Source organism: Leucopleurus acutus, assembly GCF_964270905.1.
Source record: "Leucopleurus acutus genome assembly, chromosome: 16".
Taxonomy (NCBI): Eukaryota; Metazoa; Chordata; class Mammalia; order Artiodactyla; family Delphinidae; genus Leucopleurus; species Leucopleurus acutus.
The window spans coordinates 25705445-25727080 of NC_139158.1; the positions used below are offsets into that span (position 1 = coordinate 25705445).

At 48.5% G+C, this 21636-nt stretch overlaps 1 protein-coding gene across 1 annotated transcript in view; it reads right to left on the reverse strand.

The window, feature by feature from the left end:
• Positions 1–16741: 16741 nt before the first annotated feature.
• The window catches only part of LOC309973276 (BOS complex subunit NOMO1), a 52834-nt gene continuing 47939 nt past the window's right edge, over positions 16742–21636 (reverse strand). Inside the window, exons 29-31 of the mRNA XM_082857403.1 lie at positions 20272–20391; positions 17676–17768; positions 16742–17295 (exon numbers count right to left, since the gene is read on the reverse strand). Coding sequence (XP_082713529.1) covers positions 17164–17295; positions 17676–17768; positions 20272–20391 — 345 coding nt within the window. The 3' untranslated portion in view covers positions 16742–17163. The remainder of the gene's footprint in view (positions 17296–17675; positions 17769–20271; positions 20392–21636) is intronic.

The following is a 21636-nucleotide window of genomic DNA, read 5'->3' on the forward strand; positions in this document are numbered from 1 at the left end:
TAGAAACCAGAAAACACCCATTCCTCTAAGTGCATTTTCCTCTGTCCAGCCCCCTGGATGAGGTTTTCTTCATGGAGCCCTGGCACTCTGTTCAGTCCCAATTCAGTTCAACAAGCACTTGCCCATTGGATACAGGTACCTTGCTAAGAACTGGAGGCATCAGTATGAACAATATGACTCCACTGGTCCACATTCCAAGTAAGTCTGAGATATGAGAAGCAACTAAACTTATCCTAGAGAGCATTTTAACTCACAGAGAGCTAAGTGATACAATGGAAAGTAAGTTACCTTGACCTGGGTTTGAGTTAGAATTCTCCCACCCACAAGCTATGTTATCTTGGGCAACACACCTACCCCTTCTGTGGCTAGTGCCTCAACTATTTTTTTTTAAAAAACGGAGATATAACACCAACTAGCTTACAGTTTGTTGGAAACAGGACTGGCCCATACTGCTGCAAAGGTTATGCACTGCAAAATTCCAAGGACTGCTGTTCACCCAGGAGTTGTGCAGTACCGGATATGAAGAGCTGTATACAGCTGTATACGAGCCTGGTTGGAATGAGTAAATACTACATATGAAAGAAACAAGCAGAGTGTCCAGCACATTGTAGGGGCTCAACAAATGAAACTGTGGCTAGTACAAAAACCAACTGGAGGGACTTCCCTGGTGGCGCAGTGGTTAGGAGTCCGTCTGCCAATGCAGGGAACACAGGTTCAACCCCTGGTCTGGGAAAATCCCACATGCCGCGGAGCAACTAAGCCTGTGAGCCACAACTACTGAGCCTGCGCTCTAGAGCCCGCGCGCCACAACTACTGAGCCTGCGCTCTAGAGCCCGCGCACCACAACTACTGAGCCTGCGCTCTAGAGCCCGCGCACCACAACTACTGAGCCTGCGCTCTAGAGCCCGTGCACCACAACTACTGAGCCGGCGCGCCTAGAGCCCGCCCTCCACAACAAGAAAAGCCACTGAAATGAGAAGCCCACGCACCGCCAACAAAGAGTAGCCCCCGCTCGCCGCAACTAGAGAATGCCCGTGCACAGCAACGAAGAACCAACACAGCCAAAAATACACCAAATTAAAAAATAAAAACTGGAAAATAAACCCTACTTTTCTTAACTTCTCTTTTCCACCATCTTTTCAACAACAACCTCACTGCATAAATGGAAGCACTCCTGAACAATCAGGGTCCCTCAGACTCAGGCTGAGCCCTTCTCATCCATCAGGCAACGACTGCGCTGTGCTTCCTCCTCCAAGGAAATATACATACCAGTCCTGGAGCCTTGATTTATGCTGCTGCCGTTCCTGTCCGTCTGCCGTCCTTCCTTCCCCTCCTGGCCCAGCCTGCATTCAGGCTGCTAACTGCAGCTCAGGGCCCACATTCTTGCTTGGTTCAGAGTGATTCTCCAGGACATGTGCTCAGAGTCCTCACCCCTGGGATTTTCTTTTCCTTTTAAGCTTTGAATTGATTGTCTCAAATGTTTAAAAATAGCTGGCATCTCACTCTCACCTGCTGATTTTGGAGGTGGTATTGGCCAGGTCGCTTTCCATTGCAAAGCAACAGAAAAGCAGCTGGAATCAGTTCAGCGAACAGTGAATTCATTGTTTGACACGTCTGAAGAGTCCAGGGGTTCAGGTACAGTAGGACTCAGGGGTCCAAAACGATACTATGGGATCAACGTCTCCATCTCTTGATTCTTTTCTCCTCTCTGGTGGAGCCATGTGGCGGCTTCTGGGGACTCTGGGTGTTAAAAGCTGAAGAGAAACTTCCAGCCAGAATAAGAAGCAAAAGACAGTACGGGTAAGTGATGCAGGCCGAGTAAAGACTCCAGGAGTGCAAACTTCAGTTCCTGCCCCCATTTCGCTTCATTCAGCCACCTCAGCCCTGCAGGCAGATTGTTTCTTCTGCTCAGCGTCCAGCGTGTTGGAGGAGGTCATAGAGAGGATGTGACCTCTGGGTGACCCGCGAGCTGGCCCCGGGCAATAGAGGCTCCTCACCGCACTCCTGTCCTTGGAATGTGCTGTTCCTGCACTAGGAGCCATTTCAAGGACGTAGCCTTGAGAAAGGCGTCGTGGAGACCATCTGGCCGGGATACGTGACTGAACCCCGTCAAGGCCTCTCTAAACTTTGAAGATTCTGTCAGACGCGTACAGAGACCACCTCATCTTGCGGCATCCGAGACAAGCCTCGTTTGTATAATAAATTCTCTTGCTTGTGAAAACCGCCACCTACCACCTACCAATGCGGAGCGGCTGCCGCTTTCCGCAGTCTCTCCTGGCCCTGCGTGTCCCGGGCCAGTTCCGAATTTCACCCAGGAAGCTCCAAAGTTTGGGGCCTACACAGCGGAAGCCTACACAGCGGAAACCGAATGTCTACCTCCCTCCCCGAGCTGAGACAGAAGTCCCGCCTCTTCCTGTTCCCAAGGCCCTCCCACCTAGCCCTAGACCGGAAGCTGCAAGCCCTCCGGTCATTGGTGGAGCTTATTTGACTGTCAGAACCTGCAACCAGTGAAGGATCAAGTTGGTTCCAGCATCAGCCCTACCAACTTCTGAAGGACTATTTCATCTCTCAAGTGTCTCTCACTGCTTCTTATTGTAGGTGTAAGAAGCCCAACTTATTGGTAAGATGCTGAACAGTCTCTAATTATTACTATTATTATTAAATACAATAATATTATTATTAGATATTAGATATAATACTAATAGTAAATTATTAGATTATTATTAGACATAATGGCATATTATTGTTAATACTATTATTAGATATAATAATAATATTATTGTGGTTACCAGGGGCTGGGAGGTTGTGGAAATGGGGAGAAGTTGGTCAAGGAGGTAAGTTATAAGATGAATATATTCTGGGGATCTAATTTACAGCATGGTGATTAGAGTTAATAATACTGTATTATATACTGGAAAGTTGCTAAGAGAGTAGATCTTAAACAGCCTTACCACAAAAAAGAAATGGTAATTATGTGATGTGATAGAGGTGTTAGCTAACAATATGGTGGTAATCATTTTGCAGTATACAAAAATATTAAATTACCTTGCTGTATACCTTAAACTTACACAATGTTATAGGTCAATTATATCTCAATAAAAATTATTAGTAGTTGTAGATATAATAATAACATTATTGTTGTTGCTATTATTATTAGAAGGAGGATGAGGAGGTGGGGAGGAAAAGGGAAGAGGAGAAAGAAGGAGAAGTGACATTTATGTAGCATTTAATACCTCCCAGGCGTTATTCCAAGCACTTTGCATGTATCTCTTATTCCTTACAACCACCCTATGAGGCAGGTATTCTCATTTATCTCATTTTACAGTCTGGCTGTCTCACACCTAAGCCATGAGCCAGGATTTGAACCTGGGTGGTCTGGCTCCAGAGGCCGCACCCAACACCATTAGACTATAATCAAAGGAAGAGCGGCATGTACAAGCGTAACTGAAAACAAGCACTTGAATTTCAACATACTCACTCTTCGTCTCTGCCTCTGTCAGTTTATTCCTTCTCCCAGCAGATGAGCTTCCCTCCTGCTGGCAGAGATGAGGCTCCCGACAGACCCCAGCCTCATGTCTCACAGCCTCCCCCCGATAGAAGGACAGACTGACACTCTCTCCCTTTCCAAGTTCAAAATCCCAGGGAAGGGCCCCAACTGGCCCAGCTTGGGTCATGTGCCAAACTCTGGGCCAGTCACCTGTGGCCAGGGGACACTTGTGTCAAATCAGTCAATGGTAGGTGGAGTCAGGACCCCACTAGGGTTTCAAAATGTCAGGGATGGGAAAGAAGGTAAAAGTCGTCCTCATGAGAAGGGAGGTGTGCTGGGGACATTAGCATTTATTTCATCCTGAGAGCAAGGGAAGTTTGCCCAGAAGCCTCACTGGGAAGAAGCCAGTTGGCCAAGGATTGAGGGCCCTCCCAGCTGTGGCCCTTCTGACATCTGGTCCAGATGCTGGCCATCATTCCCTCGAAGTGCACATGCAGCTTTAATGAGGGACTAAAGAGAGCAGTCCTCCCAGACTTCCTTGAAGGGGCATTATCATGCATTACCATCCTGCTCTGCCTGCCTGCATGAAGTATGAAGGGGGTCTTTGAAGACACATCCAGAATGTTTAGCAAATGCTCCAGAATGGCTCATCTGAAAATATTCCAAGTGCCGGACTCATTGTGTAATCTGTTACATTACACAGTTGAAGTTATGGCAGGAGGTGGGCTGTACTGACATTCACTTCCATGTCATCCTGTTCGTCAGTTCTGCTACCTTCCTCCTCCCCCACCTCCTCAATCCTGAGTTACACCTTAAGACTCCCGGGTTGGCGGGGCAAGAAAGCAAGCTCTACAACCAGTCAGAGCTGGGTTTGAATCTTGGATTTACCACTTACCAGCTGGGTGATATTGGGAGAGCTTTTCCACCTCCCTGAACCTCAGTTTTCTCACCTGATGAGTGAAGATACGAATATCTGCTTTGTAAGACAGTTGAGAAATTATAAACAATGTACGGAAAGTTCTATATTAGGCTAGAATGAATGTACTGCAGTGTCAAATAAATCCCCAAATATCAGTAGCTTAGTGCCACAAAGATTCTTTCTCACTCACTCCAAGTTCCCTGCCACATTAGAGGAGCTTTTCTGTGGTGGGACAAAATAAGGCCAAGTCACCAAGGATGCTAACACCAGCAGAGGTGACAGATGGACAGCATCTAGTCCCTGGTCCACGAAGCAACCCCTTTCATTCAACCCCTAAAATTACAGAAGGGATGAATTAGGCCAGATACACACAAACACTTTCTCTCCTAAAGGACTGAAGACCTGAAAAAGGTCATCATAATAAACCAGATAACAACAACCAAATTAGAAAAAGCTATAGCACTCAGTGTTGGTAAGATGATGAGTTTCCTTGTGGATGGCGACAAACCCTTTAAAAAGCAATGAGATGATAAAGGTCAAAAGCTGTAAAAATGCTCACTTATTACCCTTGGAATTCCCACTCCTAAAAATTTAAAGAAATAATTCACCAGTAGCAAAGATTTTTTTGCATAAATATGTTTACTGTTTTTATTATCTGAAAAAACCTGGAGCAGCTTAACTGTCCAACAGTTGGAGTACACAGCCTATAATCATGATTGTTATGAAAACTCAGTGGAGCCACACAGAAAAAGGATTATGATAAATGAAAGAAATCAGGTAAGAACTAGAATATATATTCTGGCTCGAGTAGGAAAACTACTTAGGGACAAGGACTAGAAGAGAGCAAGAAATAATGGCAATACTTACGCGGTGTGGGCAAGACTGCAGGCTGCCCATCAGATTTGGTCCTTCCCTTCCTGCAGGACACACAGCTAACCAGATCTCCCAGCAGCCCTTGCACCTAGGTGGACCCACATGACTGAGTTCAAGTCAGTGGAATGGGAACAGAAGTGAGGTGCCGCTTCCTGTTCTGGCCCATAAAATCCTACCATGCATGCTCCACTGTGCTGTGTCTCCAAGAGGACCTTACAAGCCACATGTTGGAGAGACGGCAGAGACTCTGTGAGCCCCAAACAATTGTGCATAACATAAACCAACCCCTCCCCATTCACCCGAGACCACCCTTCACAGTAACATGAATCAGAAATAAACTTCCATTGTGTATGTGCCATTCGGCTTAGGTCTATTTGTTATAACAGTTTAGCCAACTCTGGTGAATACACTGATAACAATGCCTGGTGGCTAAGAGCTCAGGCTTTGGCGTCAATGATACGCTTTATGATCTGTGTGACTTGGGGAGGTCGCTTAACTGCACTGAGCCTCAGTTTCCTCATCAGTGTGTTTTGAGTATCAAATGAGAAAAATACTATAAAGTCCTTAGTTCTGTGCCTAAGGTGAAGCAGGGGCTCAGCCAATGGTTCCAAGTGTTCTGGAAGCCCAGCACATCCTGCGCTTCCTTGGATTCTGGAGACATTTGCCTAAACTAGAACAAGCTGTGTTTCCAACCCTTGCAAACGAGAGTACTAATACAACCCTGCTCCAAACATTAATGTCTTTCTCCCAACTCGTCACTCAGGCAGGGGTGGTCCAGCCTGGGCAAACCCAGGGAGAGACTAGCTCTCCCCTAGGCTTAGGATGGAGCCAGGGGCAGTAACTGACTTAATGTCCTCTGCACCTTAGTGGCAGAACCAGGTCCAGAAACCAGGTTCACCCAAAGCATCCTTTCCCAATATGTGGCCCCATCCCTGGTGCCCACTCAGGTCAGGCTGGGCTGTTTTCTTGGACAGAGAAGTCACAGACCAGCAGTGGGCTGTGCCCAGGCTGAGAACATTTCCCAGACCAGATGGTGTGTCTCTGGCAGGCCTTCAAAGCCAGCAGAGGCCAAGTCATGCCCCAGAGGCCAAAAGGCCCAATATGGTGTGGCCTGGTCCAGAGTCCCAGTGAGCAAGGCATCCCAGTGCCCTCCTTGTTTGCTAGCTAGTCACCACCTGAGGGGCCCAGAGCAACAGGTGGACAAGGCAAGCCCAGGCAGGGGCACTGAGCCGGAAGGGGCTCGTAACCTCAGCTCACATACACACACACACAACCCCATATATAAATGCATGCACACACATCACACACACACACACACACACACACACACACGTCTCCCAAGTGCAACACCTGCTGACAGCACAGCGGACCATAGGGGCCCAGTGTGGCGTGGGGGAAACCCTGGAGTATGAGCCCACATTTTTTTGCATTGTCAGGGGGATAAAAGAAATTTGACAAAACCCTTGAGTCACGTCCCCCATGGGGTCCTGCCTGCCTGCAGACCCCACCAAACCAGCTCCATGCACACGGCCCCTCAGACCCTTCCTCACCGGGCCGCCAAGGATTGACCACTATTCCAGCAATTGCAGAAAGATCTGGATCTGTAGCAGCAGGTCACTGATGGCCATAGGCCAGGTGTCCTAGAAGCAGAGCCAAAAGCAGGGACTTGGGCAGATATGAGTTTTTAAGGGGAGGCTTTCAGGAGAAGGGAAGTGAGGGCCCCAGGAAGCAGAGGGGAAAGAGCCGAGCAAGAATGTAATATCTTCCCTCAGCCTGATCCCACAGGGAGCTCTGAAGCACAGATTGCACCACCGTGAGGCAGGGGCCAGCCAGCCCTACTGCTGTGTCAGTTACTCACTGGGGCAAGGCATCCCCTCCCGGGTAAGGCATCTCGCATCTGGAGAGGGCAGTTCTCCAGAGAAGAGACAGCTGTGAACTCTTAGCAGCCAGCACTCACAGCAGCTGGGGAAAGGTGCCCTGGCCAGGTAAACAGGATCTGGGTAAGACTCCTACAGTGTCTGCACCAGTGTGGACCAATGTAATTGTCTGAAGCTCTAAAAGGAAGCGGTGAATTCATCTCTACTCAGGGATGCTTTTCAGAATATTGAACATCTGTCATGGCATGGGCACTGACCAATCAGAACACTGTGACCAACCCCAATGGCTGGCTGTAAAACATGGGCACAGCTACACCAGTGGGTATCAGCTGAATGTCAGCCCCGCCTCTGAGAAGGGATTATACCAGGAAGCAAGCCCTGCAGCCGGTGCTCTGTGAGCACCACTTTCCTGAATCCTCACAACCGCCCTGTAATGCCCCCTTTTCCTCATTTTACTGTGGAACAGCCACAGGCTCAGGGAAGTTAGGCAGCTCGTCCAAAGTCACACAGCCCAGTAAATAACAGGGCCACGACTCGCACTCAGACCTGTCTGCCTCCAGAGCCAGCGAACATTTTCCACTCTGCCTCACTGGCTTGAAAGAGATTTAAAAAGAAGGCAAGCAAAAGGAGCCCTTCTTCAAAGAGACACGAGGGTCCCTCGGTGATGCTGGGATCATGATTTTATCATGTTCAGAGGGGAATGAAAGGGACAGGAAACAAGCGGTGTGTGATCTCCTGTCATGTAGGGAGACACTCTTTTCAGAGAAATGTGCATTCTGCAGAATCAATATGCTCTGAAGCCTCAGAGAGCCAAGGAAGACAAACAGCCCTGACCCCTGCACGTGAGAGCCCTGTTGCGAGGGATAATAGAAATTAAATGGAGTCATCTGGAGCAAGTAGGATATTAAACATTCAATATTAATGATCCGTTTCAGTCCCAAGGAAGTGAGCCTTGGGCTTTGCCCAGCTGTATGTTCTGTTGTTAAAAAGACAGACTTGTCCTGAGATGGGGAATCCTTGCCCTTCCTGCTAAAGGATGATGACAGAACTGTGTCCCCTATCCTGGAGTCAGCAAAATTTTTCCTTAAAGGGCCAGATAGGTAGTAGATATTTCGTGGACTGTGTGATCTGTGTTGCAACTATCCACTCTGCTGTTGTCGCTCAAAAGTAGCCATAGACGATATGCAAACAAGTGGGCGTGGCTATGTTCCAATAAAACTTTATTGACAAAAATGGGCAGCCAGCTGGATGTGACCCACGGGCTATAGTTTGCCAACACCTGCCTATACTATTCCTTGGCTTTTCCAGGTAACTAATGCATGCAGTCTGGATGCTGGGCCATTTCCTGGCCCCAAGACATATCCCTAACTTGGGCTTTTTGTCTCTTGGGGTCATGGCTATGCTGAAGGTCAGGCAACAGAGGTTAAATGGCACAATATGAATTCATGCCCACAAACTAAACCAGGAAAAACACTACTAGGTTGAGCATACGACACTGCTGCATTTGACCTTTTTTTAAAATAAATGTTTCAACTTTCTATTTTAGAATAGTTCCAGAAAAATGGTAAAGATAGTTAAGTTCCCATATGCCCACATATTGATGCATTATTATTAACTGAAGTCCAAATTTATTTAGATTTCCTTAGTTTTTAGTGTCCTTTTTCTGGGCCGTTTATTCAGTCATTGGTTTATATCAGTATGGAACCATGGATATTTATTCTATACTTTGAGTTATAATCCAGTACTACTTTATTTTGTTGGTCAGATTGTTCCAGCTTTGACTATGGGAGCTCTTTCAGCTGGCCCCTGTGTCCCTTTGAGATCCACCCCCATCAATGGGGTGATTTGTCTTGTTTTGCTTAGTGCTTCTGAGACAGGCTGGCACCCTTTGCTGCAGTGCTTGTACCTGGACAATCCTCCAGCAACAAAATACAAAGAAACTATGAGGGACTAAAAATAGATGTGTGCACGCACAGTTGGGGCAAATTATGGACAAGATACAAAAAGACCAAAAACCCAACTGCCACTTCTGAAGAGCCAGAGGCAAAAACAGGGTGTCGGGAGCAAAAGCAGGGTACTGCACATGCCCCCTGCACACAACACCAAAGGGGTGGGCAAAACACCTAAGCCAGCCCTCCTGCCCAATCCCTGGACACACCCCCACCCTCACCCCATATAAGGAACCAGCTCCCCCCACCTCAGAGAGCAAGTAAGGGAAACTGTTACTTGTTTTCGCTCTCCAGCTGCTGCAGCAGGGGCCCCAGTAAAGCCCCGCCTGAATTTCTTGTCTGGGCTTTTATCAATTTCTATTGATTAAGGAAGGCCAAGAACCCTGGTCGGTATCACTTCCTTACTTTCTGACACTATACGATGTTCCCAGCTCATCTTTTATACTTCCCACCCGAGTCCTAGAATCAGACATTTCTCCACCGAGCCCGGGTGCCTTTTATTGGAGAGGGGTGTTATTAGAGAATGGAGATCTAGGCACTGGGTGTTTGTTGCTACTAAGCTCTCATTGCTTCTAGCCCTTCTCCGCTGGCAGAGCAAGGAAGCATATGTGTGTTACTAGCCTGTGTGTATGCACATATGTATAAATATTTCCATATGCAGCCATCTGTGTCTATATGAAATGTGAGTTCATACTGATGTCTCCAACTCTAATCCATCACCACAGGGATCATTCTAGTCTTCCCTCCTTTGCTTACTTGTATCCTTCCACTCCAACAATGAGAAACCCGGCTCCCATATCCACTATCCATTTACTTGTTTAATTTCAGTACGCATGTGAAATGGTTGGTTAGTCAATCATTTTGACCTATAAAAATGGCAGTTTCATACGGTTCATCCTAAACAGAAGACAAGTGTGAATTGGTGATGTGGTCTCCATATGAGTCATGGGATGGATCATGACCAACATTATTTCTAATGACCATTCATTCATTCATCCATCAATGAATGGGTGGAGCGTTGACAACTGTTTACCCAACCACCCTATCCTGGGTTCCCCCACCTCACTGGCCATTTCCGCTCAGTCTCTCTGGCAGCTACCCCACACCGTCCAGGGCTTGACCTCCTGGCTCTTCCTCAGACCCGTGAAGCTCATTTCCTCCTCAGGGTCTTTCTAATTATTGTCCCCTCCACCCGGGCAGCTCTGCCTCCCGACCTCTGCCGAACAGGGCCCTTCTCTAATTCGGGTCTCAGCTCAAACGGCACCTCCTCAGAGTGGCCCTCCCTGACACCAATCACCCTCTACCCCGTCGCCCTCTTCCCCTCTTTTTTTTACAACACGTTCTCATCCAGGAAGTTCTCACTCACCCCTTTCATGTCCCTCTCCTCCGTCAGCATTTTGCTTCCGGAGAGTTGAGGCCCGGCCGCATGTTCTCACCACTAACCCCCAGTACACAGAGCAGGGCCTGGCACAGCACAGATGCTCAACTAATGCTTGTTGAATGAACTAATGACTCTCCCCAAAATCAAACTTTACAAAGTACCCAGTAGACTAGAGGTCAGCAGACCTTTTCTATAAAGGGGCAGATAGTAAATAGTTTAGGCTTTGTGGGGCATTGCAGTCTTTGCCACAGCTACTCATCTCCACTGTTGTAGGATGAAAATAGCCACAGACAATTTGTAGATGAATGGGTGTGGCTGTGTTTCCATAACGCTTTATATACAAACACAATGGCAGACCAGATTTGGCAGGGGTGGGGGAGGCATAGTTTTGGGGGTTTTTTTTTTTGGCAATTTGTAATTTTTTTTTAATTGAAGTATAGTTGATTTACAACGTTGTGTTAGTTTCAGGTGTACAGCAAAGTGATTCAGTTTTATATATATATTTTTTCACTATAGGTTATTACAAGATATGGAATATGGTTCCCTGTGCTATATAGTAGGTCCCTGTTTATCTGTTTTTTATATAGTAGTGTGTACCTGTTAATCCCAAACTTCTAATTTATCCTTCCCCCACCCCCCCTTCCCCTTTGGTAACCATAAGTTTGTTTTCCATGTCTGTGAGCAGCTACTATGGAGAACAGTATGGAGGTTCGTTAAAAAACTAAAAATAGAGCTACTGTATGATCCAGCAATCCCAATCCTGGGAATATATCCAGAAAAGATGAAAACTTTTCAAAAAGATACATGCAACCCAGTGTTCATAGTAGCACTGTTTACAATAACCAGGACATGGAAGCAACCTGAGGGTCCATCAACAGATGAATGGATAAAGAAGACATGGTATATATGCACAATGGAATATTACTCAGCCATAAAAAAGAATGAGATAATGCCATTTGCAGCAACATGGATGGACATAAGAGATTATCATACTAAATGAAGTCAGACAGAGAAAGGCAAATATTATATGACATCACTTATATGTGGAATCTAAAAAAAAATGATACAAGTGAACTTATTTACAAAACAGAAATAGACTCTGGGGGCCAGAGTTTGCTGACCCCTGCCATCAACCAGTGTCAGTCTTAGACCTCATCTTCATATGTGATCAGTTCTTTGCCATCATTAACTGAGTATCAGTCATCACTTAGGTGAGGCATTCTCGAAACTGTACAAGGGAAGAAGCATTTTTAGTAGGCAACAAAATGTTCTTTCTCTGTATTCCCGCCCACCCCAGCCCATGAAAAGGAAGCGAGAGAGGCCCATCTCGAGTTTGATCACTCAGCGGCGGTTAGCCATCTCTTCCTCTCGGCTCTAAGAGCAGTAACAGGATAAAAATGCAGCAGCTGTCAGCTTCCCACCTCTTGCCAGCCGCCTCCCCTGCAGAGACTAGGCAGGGAGGGGTAGCCATCAGTCCTCAGAGGAATGGATTCCACACAGACTTGGGGACCACTTGTTCCAATGCATTCATCTATTTTACAGAATCTTCAAATTCCAAAAAGCAAATGCAAGATGGGCTGCTGTTTCATCCACAGGGTGGAACAGTGAAACAGTCACTCATCCGAAAGGGTATGTAAGCGGGCAGCATCGTAAACAACCCCAGGTGTGGGGACAGCAGGGCTGTAGTGACAATGGTCGTTATCCATCCAAAATCCTACCACTGTATCATGAAGCATAAACGCTCCCACTGAGAAGGGGGGAGGGAGGGGGTCCCCTCACACCTTCCCCCACTCCACACAGTAGGCCCACAAGAAGATGAGTTTCTCCCCTCCCCTAGGCATGTCATGATAAGGTCACAGTTATTTGCTAATGAAAAAATAAAGCCAAAAATGGTGGGTGACTTCGACCAGGCCCTGTCATCAAGTTTTGAAGGGAGTGGAGCTGACTTCTATTGGTTTTGCCCACCCGGGCTCCCTTGTTTCTCTGGGAAACACAGCGACCCCCTGCAGGAGCTTCATATGGCATGGACGGAGGTGTGGCTCAGGGCTGGCCAGGGCCCCATGAGCAGTTTGCCCATCACTCCTTCACCTTCCCCAGATGGACACAGGGTCTGTGAGATGGCAGTTCTCTTTCTGTTCGGTCTGCAAATTGGGATGACACAGGCCCAACGCTGCTGGGTGACCATCTTCCACAGAAGCAGAAAAATCAGAAGTCAAAAGTCAGTTTTCCCAAATTCTACTCACAGTGGAGTCCATTCCACATCTGCCCCTGCCACTGCCTCAGGCAGAGCAGTGACTGAACAAATAGAAAAGGACCGGGTTTCAATGTCTGTCAGTTTCCAGCAAAGGGGTCTTTAAGAGGTAATCACTGAGAGGTAGCGTAGAGCCTTGATGGGCGGAAGAGCATAGTCAACACACAAAGGGAAGCAGAGCCGGGAGGCTAAGACATGCCCTAGATCCAGCCATGCACGGAGCCAGACACTCCTGGGTTTCTCAACTACATGGGCAGTGAAATGCCCCATTTTGCTTAAGCTAGTTGGAGTTGGGTTCCTGTCACTTGAACCAAAAGAGCCTTGACTAATACAAGTAGAAATGCATCGATTTACTGGGAGTCTCTCAGTCACTGTCCATTCATGACAGACCTTTAGTGAGTACTGTTCCTGTTACCTAATGTCGCATACCTAATGTTACCTAATGTTGCATAACCCCAAAACTTAGAGGCCTAATACAGTCATATATCATGTTCCCAGATTCTGTGAGTCAGGAATTTGGGGAGAGCTCAGCCAGGCAGTGTCACCTGGGGGGTCTCTGAAGCAGCTGCAGTTAGACGTCAGCTGGGGCTGCAGTCAACCAAAGGCTTGACTGGGGCTGGAGGATCCACATCCAGGGCTCCTGAAGCGCATGGCTCGCAAGCTGGACTGGCTGCTGTCCAGGGACCTCAGCTCTCCGAAGGCTGTCTGCGTACCCTCACGCAAGGCGGCTGGCTTCCCCCAGGGCCAAAGTGGGAAGTGCAGTGCCCTTGAATTTTTTTTTATTGAAGTAGAGTTGATTTACAATGCTGTGCCAATCTCTGCTGTACAGCAAAGTGACTCAGTTATACACATACACTACATACATTCTTTTTTTTATATGCTTTTCCATTATGGTTTACCACAGGATATTGAGTATAGCTCCCTATGCTACACAGTAGGATCTTGTTGTTCATCCATTCTAAATGGAATAGTTTGCATCTACCAACCCCAAACTCCCAGTGCATCTGTCTCCCTCCCCCCCTCCCCCATGGCAACCACCAGTCTGTTCTCTACGTCCGTGATTCTGTTTGTTTCATAGATAGGTTCATTTGTGTCATATTTTAGATTCCACACATAGTGATATCATATGGTATTTGTCTTTCTCTTTCTGACTTACTTAGTATGATAATCTCTACTTGCAGCCGTGTTGCTACAAATGGCATAATTTTGTTCTTTTTTATGGCTGAGTGGTATTCCATTGTATATATACACCACATCTTCTCTATGATCTGTTGATGGACATTTAGGTTGTTTTCATGTTTGTGCAATGCCCTTTATGACCCCGCCTGAGAAGGCACACATCATCACTCACATCTGAGTGCCAGCCCTGACTCAGCACGCGAGGGGACCACACACAAAGGCAGTGGGGATCATCAGGGGGATGATCTTGAGGCTGGCTCCCTACCTCAGGCACCCGCCACGTGTGAGGGACTGGAAATGCAGATGATTGAGACACAGTCCTCACTCCCAGTGAACACTCAGCCTAGACAGAACGGAATGCAACTATGCAAACTTTGTCCGAAAAATCCTTCCCAACTCTCCTCATCAGGTTGCTCCAGCTTTTGAGGAAAGGGGAATCTCACCCACTGGATATGGATTTGTGTTTAGGGAATTGGATTTAAGCATTTAGTCACATAACTCTGGCTCTGGAAACAATGCTGACGGAACAGTTAAAAGGTCCTATGGCCCGATGCTCCATTGCACACATGGCTGCATGTCACTGTGCCTTGACTAAATTTATCACAGCTTATGCCCACATCTCTGGCAGATGACATTCACTTTGTAAACCCCTGAATTATTCCCAGACAACCTGGCACACAAATGCACCGACTCATTTTGTGCAGCAGGAGTTAGCAGGGCACAGTGGTCAAGAACTCTTGCACCTGGGTTCAAATCCCACCTCTGCTACTTGGTAGCTGCCAGATCTTTAAGTCTCAGTTTCCTCCTCTGTAAAGTAGGGTTGAAAACATACCTGTGTCATAAGGTCATGTGGACAAAGCAGTTCATGCATGAAACGACTCAGCATGGCACCTGGCACATGGTCACCACTTGAGAAAGGCTAGTCTTTCCGCGAGTGCTCTTAACTCAGGGAGGTAGTCATTCACTTTTCCCTACTTTCACGAATCTTCTTTCCTTACAGACCACTGAGAGTTGGGCACAAGGACCGCCTCTTCCCTCCACCTCTCTTGCAGCCACCAGCTCCTCCCCACTACACATTCTTCACACCCACCCCTTCCCACCCCCTACTCCAACCATCCTTGCTGGTTGGTTGATAACATTCCAAACAAGTAAACCAGGAAAGACTGAGGTGAAGCCAGCACCTTGGAAGGGCACTTCCCTGTCGGTCTTTGGGGTGTCCTCACTGAGGTTGGGGCTACTTTAATAAGCAAAAAAATGTGCAAGCAATGGAGGTCTTCAGGGACCCGCCATTTTAGACATTTTTCTCAGGGAAAAAAAAATCTGTCTCATATAACTTTTGCCCCGTTCAAAAGCCTCTAACTATTCATACTTACACCTCACAGGGGAATCAGGGGAGCTGTCCTGAGATTGCCAGCAAATGAAGACAACTACAGGCAACAGAGTAGGCCCAACTTCCAAATGGACCGAGAAAGACAGCAGCCTTTTCCAGGAACGGAGCCCTTTAGAAGACCCACCACCACCAAGGGTGACATGTAGCAGTGACAGGGGTAGACTGCCACTTAATGGCAGCGCCTGGAACTGGATGGAACATATTGACATTTAGTCGTATCTTTCACGAGCTCTTAACCTTTACACTGTGTCAATAAAAAGCCCCATTAACATTTAAAAGGGATGTTTCTGGGTGTCCATTTGGAATAAGAGTTAGAACACACTCCAAGAAATGGATTATGTATCTCAACTGTCCCAGATCTCTAAGAGTTTATTTCCTTTCATGGTGAAAAAGTAACACCCGTGAAATGGCCAACAGCTCAACAGCCGCTGGCTGGAAACACAGCAGCTCTTCGGGTGGCCACCAAGGGGCCAGGAACCCTCCAGCTGACTGTCTGCACTGGTCGTGGCACCCAACAAGACCTTCTGCCTTATTTTTCCTCTTTCCGTTCTGGGTCCTTCCAGAGTTGGCCTAAACATCATGCCTGGGAAGCTTCCCTAAGCTCTCAGGTGGGATCGGACCTCTGCTCTGTGACCCCTCGGCCATGTGAGCCTCCTCCACCAGGAGGCCTTCAGCTCTCCACATGGCCCTCGTCCACCTGCTGGCTTGTCTTCCACCCAACGATGGCTGGGTCGTGCGCTTGGGGGGGCGGGGCCCCGTGCCCTGTGCTTGTTCATTCCTGCAAGCACGCATGCATTCACTCATTCATTCCTTCTAGAATGCCTACTCCACACCAAGCGCTGGGGACACGATGAGGAACAAAGCAGAGGGGCCCTGTCCTCGTCCAGCTCCGTTTATACCGTCGTCTACTCTGCTCATCGCATACCCCGGTGCCTGTCACACATAGGACTCAATAAACATTGGATGGATGGATGTCCCCGCTTCCAATATAACTTATTAACTTAATTACTTCCTATAAGAATTAAACTAATGCTGTTCAAATGGTGAGCATTCCTGTGGATCCCTTATGCAAACCCGCAGCCTTCAAGCTTCACACATCCTACGTATGCATTTTGTTTGTCTCTAACATTTAAAACGTGGAAGAGTTCACATAAAACTGTCTTCCTGGCTTCTCTAGAAAAATGAACGCATGTTCCCGCAGGGCACCGGGGAGCCAGAGCCCCTAAGAACCTCAGGCTCCTTTAGATCAGGTGGGGGTGGGGCTCTTCGCTGTGCCACAACCCCTCCTCCCCTGTCTTCCTACCACCGCTGAGGCCAAAAGCCAGCTGCCGTGTGTCCTCTCGCCTTCACTCAGGACTCACGTGCCCCTCCAGGCGGCTTAGTCGGTGACCCCAGCATTAGCCCATGTCATCCAAGGACTACACCTGAGATGACCTACAACACAAACAAACGGGCAACTTTATTGAGTTTTACCTCCTAACACACCCTCCCAGTAGTAGACACGGGCTGTGTGGTTTCTAGCAGGGACCTCAACTGCACAGGGAAGTTAAGGGGAAGGTCAATCCAACAGGTGCTTGATTAGGGGGCCAGAGCCCCCATTTACTAGAACTCTTCTTGAAAATGAAGCAGAAGACTGAGGATTACATTCGCACACCACCGGCACAGCTTAAATACTTCTTTGACAAAAATAATAATAATAAATTATCTTCAACTCAGAAAATCAATTGTGCTCAGCAGAGTGACAGGAGGGTCCATTCACGGTATGGCACCGGGGCTGGGCGAGGGGCGGGTGGGGACAGGCAGCATGTCCTCCACGCCAGGGGCCTGTCCCAAGGGAGACTTCCTGGCCTCTTCCCCTCACGTCCGCCTCGTCTTCTGTTTCTTGGCTTGTCTCTTAGCGTCTTCCGGGCCACTACTGTCAGAGGCTGCCTGGCCGAGAGCTCGGACTCCCTGCAGGCGACTTGTCAGCTGCAACAGCAAGGGAATGAGCTGGAAAGAGAGAGAGTATGAGAGAGGGGGACGCCAGGAGAAGACTTCCGTCCAGTGGGACATCAGAGACCCTCCCCCATGCCGCTCCCTCCCAGGCCCCGTCACCACCTGCTCTGTGCTCTCAGGCAGATCTCAGTTCAGACCAGGGAAGGTCTTTGTACTAGAGACAGCCACCAGAGACCCAGAGGTACTCCAGGTTTAAAGGTTAGGAGAGCTGTTACAAGAGGGTTATGGCCTTGCAAGGAGGCCTTAGGAATTGGACATGACCTAAAATGCTGTAACCTCTGTAACAGTGGACGTTCTTCCACTGCCACGTCCCAGTCATGAAGGATCCCTCCCCCCGACACATCTGCTGCCCATGAGGTCTCGGGACCCCCTACCTTGTCGTGGTTGTAGCCAGCCAGCAGGATGAGCAGCGTCAGAGGCAGGGCGATGTAGGATCCCTGCGCGATGTCCTGCTCGGGCAGCTTCCTCTGCAAACATCGAGAGCACCGTCACCCCCAGACACCAGTGCTCCATCCACAGCCCTGATGTGCCCGGCTTCTGAGCCGGCCCCCCCCTGGGACCCCCGGCACACTCAGTACCCAAAGTAAGGAACCGAAGCGACGCAGATAAATCTCAAGTGAATCCTCTGCTGCACAAACCCTCCTCACTTGCTCTCTGAAGCTCCGGAATAACCAGATTCCGATAAAAAGGTGCTACTCAGCCCCGCACCCTTCACTGTCTAAACTGACAGGACAAACAGCTGCGGGCCGCAGGGGACCCCTGTGGTTGAAAAGTAGAAGGGTCTCATTGTGTTGGGTCCCAGCCGCACACATGGACTCTTTCCTACAAGGAGGCATTGAGAACCCACTGTTCCAGGCTTAGGGACACAGTGAGCAGCAAGCTGGTCCCAGAGGTCATACCCATTGAGGAGGAGAGGCAGCGCTTGGGTCCCAGGGGCCATTCACGCTTCCTTCCAGTGGAAGGACTGACTTTCATCTGGGCCAGTCAGAACAGACCACATTCCCCAGCCTCCCTCGCAGCCAGGTGGGGCCCTGGAACCAGTTCTGGCCAACGGTACAGGAAGAGAAGTGACGGTGCAACACCCAGGCTGTACTCTCGGAGAGAAATGGTGGGCCCTCCCTCCTTGCTGGCCAGACAGCCTCCAGCCAAGTGCGCCATTTCGGAAGGTTGGAGACGTGCTGGAGGATGGCAGAGCCACGGGAGAGAAGGAGCTGCAGGCCCCGGCACCTTGGAGCTGCCATATGACCCCTGGACTGCTCACTCCTGGTGCTGACATAAGACAGAAACTTCCCTCTTGCTAAAGCCCCTGAAATGCTGGGTCTCTGTAACAGCAAATGAACCTATATCCTAACTAGCCCACTCCACCCTGACAACAGAAACAAATAAATTAAAAGATAACTTTCGGTTGACAATGAAACAGGTTAACGGGCCAGAGCACTGGTTCTCAAGATACAGCCCAGGGGCCTCCCTTTCAGGAGATCTGCACGGTCCAAACTATTCTCATAATAATACTAAGATATTACGTGCCATTTTCATGCTCTTACAAGTGTACAGTGGACTTCCCCAGAGGCTGCAAATGTGATGATGTCATGACTGTAACAGGTAATGGGACGTGTGACTTATGGATTCTTGTGTTTTCAGCATTTCTCAGTTTTAATTTCTAATATGATAAATATATATATAACCCATATAAATCACAGCTCTTTGAGATTTGCAACAATTTTTAACAGTGTAAAGGGGTCCCAAGACCAAAATATCTGAGAACACGTAGGCTGGAGAATGACTGAGGGGCCTTTTGACCTGAGATGAGTGAGGCAGAGTGACATGGTCCCTTAATAAACAGAAGGGCAGGAACAGATTTCCATCCCTAACTGCCTACTCCAACATTTTTTGACATGTCTTAGATCCCAAACCATTTTCCATTAAAGTAAATCCTTAAGGAGAAGTTGAAGTCAGTGGGAAGTTACAGAGCGATTATGAGAAGAAGCCTTGAGGACCGCGGTCCAGGCTCCAGGCCAGGTCTTCCCGTGTAATCTCGGGCAGTCACTTTAAGACTAAGTTGATTCAACTATAAAATGGGGATAATACAGACAACACCTACTGCAGGCGAATGTTGTGAAAGTTCAACAAGATGAGGTGTGTGGGGCGGTCAGCAGTGCGTGAAATACTGGGTCAAGCATCAACAACGTGGCTGTCGGTACTGACATTCAACACGGGATAAAGCAAAGCGCCCTTACGGCCCTCATAAGTGTATAGCAATGAGCTGTCCAGCAGACGGCTGGAACGTGGTAAAACCCGGATCTGCTGACCACTCCCAGGTAAGTCACTCAGCCTCTCTGAGCCTCCATAAAAAATGGAAGAATGGCACCTCCCCATGGAAGGATTGTCGTGAGGACCAGCAGGACACCCCGCCAGGCCATCCCTTCCCTGGCACATGGCCCTACTCTCACCGTCTCAGATGTGGGACCACACTCCTGGCAGCAGCTACGAGGCCTGGCTGCTCAGCCCCCACCAAGTGGCACCTCTGTTCTGCCCAGGCCGCCTACGTGGCTCCCTGCACCGAGGGAGTGTCCTGGCGAGCCCTGGTAGGTGTCCCAGGCTGCAGCCCTAGCGCCGTCCACAGAGGCTCTCTCCCTCCCCTAGGGTCACCATGCACCTCCACTCGGAGACAAATAGTTCCCCTACGTGCTCATCTATTTGGCACTTTGTGACCGAGTCTCCGCTGAGCGGAACTGGGAGGAACCCTCTATTCAGGTAAGATCATGGGCCAGGTCATCGAGCACGAGCCAGAAACCAGCAGAGGAGCCACGTTCGAGTCCGGGATCTGCCACGCACGAGCCCCCAGCCTTCTCTCTACATCAGGGATGATGACTCCCACCAACTTCCTACACGGGATGGGCTCTGAAAAGCACTCAGTGGTACCTGGAACCATTCTTCACACCCTACACCCAGAAACTCCTTCCTCCTTACCGTGGGATTAAAGATCAAGGTGATGTGTTTATGATAGCCCACTGCCGTGAAGGACACTTGCGGCAGGACGTAGTCATACTGGGACCTGGGCAGCGTGGAGTCCAGAAGCACCACGTAATTCTGTGCACAGGGAAGAAGTTGTTGTTTTCATAAAGGACAGCTGGGGCAAAGCAAAAGAAAACTAACTCCTAACGTATGACTGTGATGTAAAGGACTTTATGTTTCTAAAGAAATCCCCAAGTTTACACTTCCAAGCCTAGGTTGCTAACTCCCAAGGGGTGGCCTCAGCAGGCTATTCCAGCACTGACAGCCGTGCGTCCCTGACATCTCTGAAGAGGCGCTCAGAGCTTGTTTTTACAAGCGTATCCAACCACTGCACCTACGGTGGTCCTTGGAGAATCTGACTTTATGAAACACATACAGTTCTGATGAGTCAGTTCTGATGAGGGGGGCACATGATCAAACTGAGGAAGACTGTTTTTAATCTAAAACGAGGTTGACTTTCAAGGGACGATACTTAAGTGGCTCATTAGCTGGCGAGTTCTAAGACGCAGCGTCTCTGCAGTGGTTCCAGTGACGGTCATGGTCCTGGTGTGCTGAGCCCCGACCAGGGGACCGGTGCCATGAGCACATTAGGCAAATGCCTATTCTGCTCTCAACCACTGACAAGATCAGGATTATTGCCCCCGTTTCACAGATGGGGAGAGCGAGGCCTGAAGAAGTGAAGCATGACGTGCCCAGGGTCTCTCAGCTGTAGGGTACCGAGCAGGCTGTGAGCCCAGGGGAGTCTGTGTCCATGGTGTTGTGCTGCCGAAAGTGGCTTGATTACAAAGGGCACCTGGAGAAGTGGGGAGGAGGCCCCAAACTCCATCACAACCTGCTTCGTTATTTCACAGCCATTTCATGCTGAAAAAGGCCATAGAGTATCATCCCCGTGGCAAATGGTAAGAAGCCGGGGGAGGGACCACACACACACAGGCTTGCTACTCACACCCTCAGGCTAAGTCCCCCGGAAAGGGACCAAGTTCTTTGCAAAGTTTGCTGCCACCGCGCCAGCCACGATAGCTTGCTCTGCCCAATTAAAATGGATAGGAAACATCCTATAATCAGTAAGTGATGAACATTAAGGCCTCGGTTAAATAGATTATGGTATTTCCTCTATCATGGACTACTGTGCAACCGTTAAATATCATGCTATGGAAGATTTAACGATGGGGAAATTATTTGTGATATAGTTTTCATTGAAAAGCAAAGACTACAAAACAATGTACAAGCAAAGACTACAAAACAATGTACGAAAAAGTCCCAGCTTTCCATTATCAAAATAAATATATATGTGTATTTATATTTATACACACATGTGCA